At 34.4% G+C, this 7,500-nt stretch overlaps 1 protein-coding gene across 1 annotated transcript in view; it reads left to right on the top strand.

Annotated features, from left to right (window-relative positions):
• LOC147466865 (uncharacterized) overlaps window positions 1-7,500 on the top strand; it is a 24,606-nt gene that overhangs the window by 8,725 nt on the left and 8,381 nt on the right. The window contains exons 2-5 of the mRNA XM_086534028.1: window positions 3,271-3,414; window positions 4,962-5,000; window positions 5,567-5,619; window positions 5,769-5,955. Of these exons, the coding sequence (XP_086390154.1) occupies window positions 3,271-3,414; window positions 4,962-5,000; window positions 5,567-5,619; window positions 5,769-5,955 (423 nt within the window). The remainder of the gene's footprint in view (window positions 1-3,270; window positions 3,415-4,961; window positions 5,001-5,566; window positions 5,620-5,768; window positions 5,956-7,500) is intronic.

Below are 7,500 nucleotides of genomic sequence, written 5' to 3'. Positions count from 1 at the left end.
CAAAGCCGCTAAAAGGAGCAGACCGACCTGACACAGTGTACCTCTATATTACCAGCTGTCATCCAGACACAAATGAAGAGGACATTGAAAATCACCTCTGTGAACAATTCGAAAACATAACAAGTGTAAAAGCACACCGCACCAAGATGACCCATGATTACTACACCAGTTTTACAGTGTCAGTAAGAGGAAAGGACATAAAGCCAGATATTTTCATAAACTCAGACGCTTTCCCCGCAAATGTGAAAGTGTTCTTAAATAGAAACAAGTACAAGAACGACCAGAACGTTTGACCAGGCATCGCCGTCAGCAATGCCTGTGACAAGATCGCACGAGGTCATAAAAATAGAACACATTAACGCACAATCTCTCCTCGGGCACTTTGACGAAATTAAAATGCTAATTGAGGAGAGAAACATAGACATTCTGTGCATCAGTGAAACATGGCTCCACCAGGAAATGGTTAGTAATTTCATAACTGTTCCAAATTTCAATATCTATAGATGCGATGCAGGGCGTGGAGGAGGAGTATGTATGTATGTACGGGATAACCTGAAATCAACCATGATATCTCCTACAGCAGTTAATAATACTGCCGTAGAAGATGTCTGGGTTACCGTACAGAGCAACATGCTTCCTTCCATTATTATTGGCGTAGTCTATAGGCATCCTCATGCAACTTTAGAATCTTTTGAATACTTAGAACAAATCTTTAGAGAAATGTCATTGAAAAATAAACCATTCTTTATCTTAGGTGATTTAAATGATGATTTGACTAAATCTAATGCTAAATTAGCTAAGATAATAAAGAAAAACAAACTAGAACAAATTATAGATAAACCTACACGTATTACAGAAAACACCTCATCCTTATTAGATGTAATAATAACTAACAGGTCAGACATTATCCATCATACGGATGTCATCCCGTGTCATATTGCTGACCATGAACTTCTCACACTCACATTAAATATAAAGAAACCAAAGCGACCACCGATAACAAAAACATTTCGTGACCTTAAGCATTATAATCTTCAATCATTCATCGAGCTCATCAGATCTAAAGAGACGATGCTCTTAAATATCTTTTCAACAGATGATGTAGACAAACAGGTAACTATCCTTACGGAAGTGATTAAAAGCAGTATTGACGCGTTGGCACCTCTTGTAACGAGAGTCGTCAGACGTCCCCCTGCTCCTTGGATAGATGACGACATCAAGAGGGCTATTAAAGACAGAAATAATGTACACCATAGTCTCAAAAATAACAGAAATGACGCCGCCATTAAGGCAGATTATAAAATAAAAAAGAAAAATGTTAAACAGTTAATACAAAGTGCAAAAACAAATTATTTCAGAAACAGATTCATAGAATATAAAAACAATTCGGATAAAACATGGAAAATTATTAAGTCAATCGTACCTAGCAACAAACACCACACTGATAATCGTACAAGTTCTACACAAAGCACAGAGTATTTTAACGACTTCTTTTCAAAAATAGGTAAACTAACTTATGAACAAACAAATGCGTCTACATTACAGCAAAATATAAATCAAGCTATGCCTACATCTAATATTTTCAGACCAAAACCAATTGATGTGGAGACTACTATCCTAGTAATAAAACACCTTCGCGAAACAAATGCTGTAGGAGCAGACGGTATTGCTTTGCGCTTTATTAAGGATAGTCTACCAGCAACCGCACATTATCTGGCGGTCATAATTAACACTTCCCTGGTCACTGGTGTTTTTCCATCGCTTTGGAAACATGGAATAGTAACACCAATTTTCAAATCAGGAGATATAGACGACGTTAATAATTACCGCCCTATTACAATACTCCCTGTATTATCTAAAGTTTTGGAGAAAATCGTAGCAAATCAACTAACGAATTTCCTGGAGGCCAATAACCTATTATCTAAAACACAACATGGCTTTAGAAATAGGTTATCCACTGAAACAGCGTTATTGCAGATAACTAATAAAACTTATGATAATATAGACAAAAGTCAGGTTAATTTACTCACATTATGTGATCTTTCAAAAGCTTTTGACAGTGTAAATCACAAAATTCTTCTTCACAAACTAAGATCCCATAAAATTGATTCTTTCTGGTTTACTAGTTATCTGAATAATAGAACGCAATCTGTAAAAATTAATGAAATCATATCATCGAAACAACCAATATGTTTTGGTGTTCCACAAGGATCCATCTTAGGCCCAATCCTATTTACAGTTTTCATAAATGACTTATCAACCATTGCTCATAACTGCCTGCTAGTGCAGTACGCCGATGATTCACAGTTTCTCCATAGTGACTCAGTAAATAACTTAAATACATTAATAAGAAATACTCAAAACACTCTTACACAAGCTAAAATATACTTTGAAAGTAATGGTCTTAAATTAAATCCCCATAAAACTCAATGCATATTCATAGGTAGTCGACAGAACATTGCCAAAATCCCCATCGACACAACCATAGAATTTGAAGGCCACCCTATCAAACCAAACATTTCAGTGAAAAATTTGGGAGTACACTTGGACAGATACATGACATTTGAAACACACGTTGATAACATACACAGGAAAGTAATGGGTACATTAATATTTCTAAATCACATAAAAAATCAAATCACTACGGATACTAGAATCATGGTCGTGCAAACACTAGCTCTTAGCATAATAAACTACTGTTCAAATGTATGGGGTTCAACCAACAAAACACAAATTCAAAAAGTACAAAAATTACAAAATTTTGCTGCAAGAGTTGCACTGGGTAATGTCAGTAAATTCGATCATATTACCCCATATATACAAAAATTAAAATGGTTAAAAGTTCATCCTAAGTGCATTTATGATACCTGTCTCTTTACCTTCAAATTGATACATGGATTCTATCCACCATGGTTATTCCCCCTGCAAACTGTAGGGAACACAGCTGGCATTCAAACATGCCAGGTAAATTCCCTATATGTAAAAAGATCAAATACAGAAACAGGGGCAAGACAGGTACAAATTCGTGGACCGAAAATGTGGAACTTGTTACCAGATAATATTAAAAACATTAACAACTTTTGTAATTTTAAGACAAAATTGAAAGAACACCTTTTTACTCATCAAGCGTAAATATGTATGTATTCATATAAGAATAACCATTGTAATTTATGGAATAAAATGTTTGAATTTGAATTTGAATTTAAGTCACGAAACCCCAAACTATTATATGGTTAGTTTTTAAAATTTAAAGTACTTGTTTTTTACTAGTTATTTTAGAAATCGACTTGTTAGGGCTCCGTGAAAAAAACATTGCCCTACTCAGAGGCTCCACATTACCCAGAAGTTTGGGAAGCCCTGACGGTAGAATACAAGAGAGCGCCGGCAAAGAGTACGAGAGAGGCAAGAAACACAGTACGTTTTCTGTAATGAAGATATAAACCATAGAAAATCAAGTTCTGTTAGGTTTTCGAGGGGTAACTCTGATATTGTTTAATTCGACTTTTGTTGCGTGTATCTCTTTGCATGTGTCCATATGTGAGGGGGTGAGGGAGGGGGGGATGGGGGCAAATGGCGACTATCTTCTTACACAAACAAATGAATAACACCCAGACTTACACATAAAAAGACATACATGGAAATATATACATATGAGACCCATAGCGAATCTCACATTTGGCTAAAAAGGCACGCTTATTAAAGTAGTATTCAAGTAGTAGTAATATATATATATATATATATATATATATATATATATATATATATATATAGAGAGAGAGAGAGAGAGAGAGAGAGAGAGAGATGTATGTATATATATGCCTATATATCTTAGATATGGTTGCACATGTTGATTCGACTCTAACTGTAAATGCCGTAGTCGTATTTATATTTAGTTCTGGCATTATTAGTTGCCTTTAATTGTAGCATACATTAACTCTCTCTCTCACGCACGCACACACACACATATATATATACATATATACAGCAATCCTTTTAAAAAACTGAAAAGAAACCGTAACAAAGCCACTGGTGAATTTGTGGAGGAAATCTTTGGACATGGGGGTTATCCCCAGCTGAAAGAGGGTACTATAATTCCAATATATAAAGGTGGAAACAAAGGTCAGGCCCAAAAATATAGACCAGTAACACTGACATCTCATATAATAAAAATATTTGAAAGGGTAGTGAGGAAAAAATCGTCCAGTTTTTAGACAAAGAAAACAAGATAAATCCCGGGCAACATGGATTCAGAAGTGGCAGATCTTGTTTATCACAGATCCTGATACACTTCGAACACATACTAAGGGACATAACTGAAAATAGAGAAGCTGATGTAATATACCTAGACTTTGCAAAAGCTTTTGACAAAGTAGATCACGGCATTCTGCTACATAAGATAAAAGACCTTGGAATCGGGGGGAAAGTTGGAAGATGGATTTAACATTCTAATAAATCGTAAACATTGATGGGTTTTACTCGAAAGAAACGGCTATTATGAGTGGGGTGCCACAAGGGTCCGTTCTTGGGCCATTGCTATTCCTTATTATGATTGGTGACAATCATTGATAATGGTGTGAAACACTCGAGAGTAACATCATTTGCAGATGATACAAGAATAAGTACACCCATAGATATACCAGATAATGAAAACAAACTTAACGAGGATCTACCATCTGTAAGTGGGCATATGATAATAATATGAAATTCAATATAGATAAATTTGAAAAAAAAAAAAATATATATATATAGTCCAACTGGAAATTTCTGAGAAAGATCATATTTTGTGGAAGGTATGGAGATTGAGGAGAAAAAAAGTAGTAAAAGATCTAGGACTCTATATGAGTAATGGCATGAGTTTCAGTCACCATATAGAGCAGATTGTAAACAAAGGAAAAGTTATGAGTGGATGGGTAATGAGGACTTTTAACACAAGAGACCCAGAACACCTTTAACCAATATAGAAAACATTAGTGACCGCAAGATTAGAATACCAGTGCCAAGTATGGAGCCCAAATCTTACAAAAGATATAATGTTGATAGAACAAGAACAAAGAATCTTTGCATGCAAGTTAGATAATATGTTGGGTCTAAACTATTGCGAAAGACTGTACTCACTACAAAGTATATATATATATATATATATATATATATATATATATATGTATATATATATATATATATATATATATATATATATATATATATATATATATATATATATACCCACATAATTTACCACATACTTTCCAACCTACAAAAGTCATTCCAAGTATTTCTTAATCTTTCTGGTTATCTAATCTTATCTTACCTTTCTCCCAAATAAGATGTAATATATCCAAGAACACTTATTCATGTCTGCTCAACAAACATCAACTAATTGTTGTCATGTTTTTAATTGTATCATAAACAGCAAGTTACCTGGTAACAAAATTATTTTTTTTTTTTTCAATAGTTCAGTATAGTTAACGTTACTCCAATCCTCGCTAAAGTCTAATGTAGGATTGCTTTTGTTGAGTTTTAATTCTCTTTGTCATAATGTGTTGCTAATATTCAAAATATTTACAAGAAATGACCATAATCTATCTTAAATCAAGTATGGTTTCTGAGGCATGTACTGCAGTGTGTGTATGTATGTGTGTGCGCGTGTACACAAACATGTATATGGACAATCAGTCAGTTGTATATGAAGCAAATCCCGTTTCAAATTCAAGTCTGAAGTAACAGTCAGATCATAATACAGTTTTATCCGAACACATGCGTCACCCCAGGACGAAACTGAAACAGGAGTAGCAGCCATTGAATACGAGAAGACAACGGAAGACGCTAAAGGAACAGAGGAGGGACAAGCTGAAGACAAAACGGAAGAAGGGAAGGATAAAGGAAAGCAACTAGAAGATGCGACGCAAGCAGAAGTCGAGGATACACAGACTGTCAAGCAGACGGCGCCTATTCGAAGTAAATTATTTCAGTATCTATTAGTCTATATTTTTCTATATATCTATATATTTCTATCTATCTGTATTTTTCTGTGTATCTATATCTTTCTGTCTATCTATCCATCTATATTTCTATCTATCCATCTATATCTTTCTGTCTATCCATCTATATCTTTCTGTCTATCCATCTATATCTTTCTGTCTATCCATCTATATCTTTCTGTCTATCTATCCATGTTGGTTTAGCATATATCTATTATAAGTAAATATAGAATCTTTCTATTTATCCAGCCAGATCAATTTAGCAGACACACTCACAAACCTTTATGCATATGTGTGCGTGTGCGTGCGTGCGTGCGTGTGTGTGTGTGTGTGTAAAGATATAGATAGATAGACATATATATATGTGTGTATCTATCCAAATAAACTTAGCCTCTTTCTATCCATATTTATATGTATCTATCCAAATATGCTATCTCAACATCTCACTATCCATATTTAAGATAATATATGGATTAGTCTACGATATTCTTAGATATCTACTCATGTCTATCTATTATATGTATCCATCATGTAGATGTATCCGTATATATATCCTTCTTTCTACGTATCTCAATACACTGGAAAGAAAAAAACTCACATTGGAAATTCTGTGTTTCTATGTATGTGTGTGTTTGTGCGTGTGTATGTGGGTGTGTGGGTGTTTGTGTGTATATCTTTGTGAGTGTGTGTGAGATATAGATAGATAGATAGAGAAGGTGAGAGAGAGAGAGTGAGAGAGAGAGAGAGAGAGAGCGAGAGAAAGATAGATAAAGAAAGAGAGAGAGAGAAAGATAGATAAAGAAAGAGAGAAAGAAAGAGAAATAGAGAGAGAGAAAGACAGATAAATAGAGAGAAAGAGAATGAGAAAGAGAGGAAGAGCGAGAGAGAGAGAGTTCAAATTCAAAATACTTTATTCCATTAATTACAATGGTTATTCTATTTGCATGTATAATATTTACATTACATATTACCTAATTACATTACCTAATATGGAGCCCTGTGGACACCAAATGAGACTTGTTGTTTTAACGACAGATTTTCACGTATTTTGAGACTGAGATCTGGTGGATAAGTAATTTCTAAACCAATAGTTATCAGTTCCGTGATTTCTTAGTTTGTTAAGAAGAATCTCATGGTTAACACTGTCAAAGGCCTTCGACAAATCGCATAGAGAGTAAGTTTACTTGTTTTTTGTCTATGTTGCTATAAATTTCATTTGTGATTTTCAATAATGCTATTTCGGTTGAGAGCTCACTTCTAAATCCGTGTTGCGTGTTATATAGAAGGTTATTTGCTTCCAGGAATGCTGTTAATAGATTTGCAACTCTTTTCTCAAGAACTTACGACATTACCTGAGGTTCCCTTCTCATGGAGTAGAGTAATGGGGCGATAACTGTTTATCTTATCCCTATCTCCTAATTTGAAAATAGGTGTTATGATGCCATGTTTCCAAAGTGATGGATAAGTACCGGTGACTATAGATGTATTTAAAATGACTGTTAGATAGTACGCAATTGCAGGT

Source organism: Penaeus japonicus, unplaced genomic scaffold (assembly GCF_977035675.1).
Source record: "Penaeus japonicus unplaced genomic scaffold, GWHDUDI00000001_assembly GWHDUDI00000040, whole genome shotgun sequence".
NCBI lineage: Eukaryota > Metazoa > Arthropoda > Malacostraca > Decapoda > Penaeidae > Penaeus > Penaeus japonicus.
Note: the sequence above shows the minus strand (reverse complement) of the source record. Positions and strands in the feature narration are given on the sequence as shown.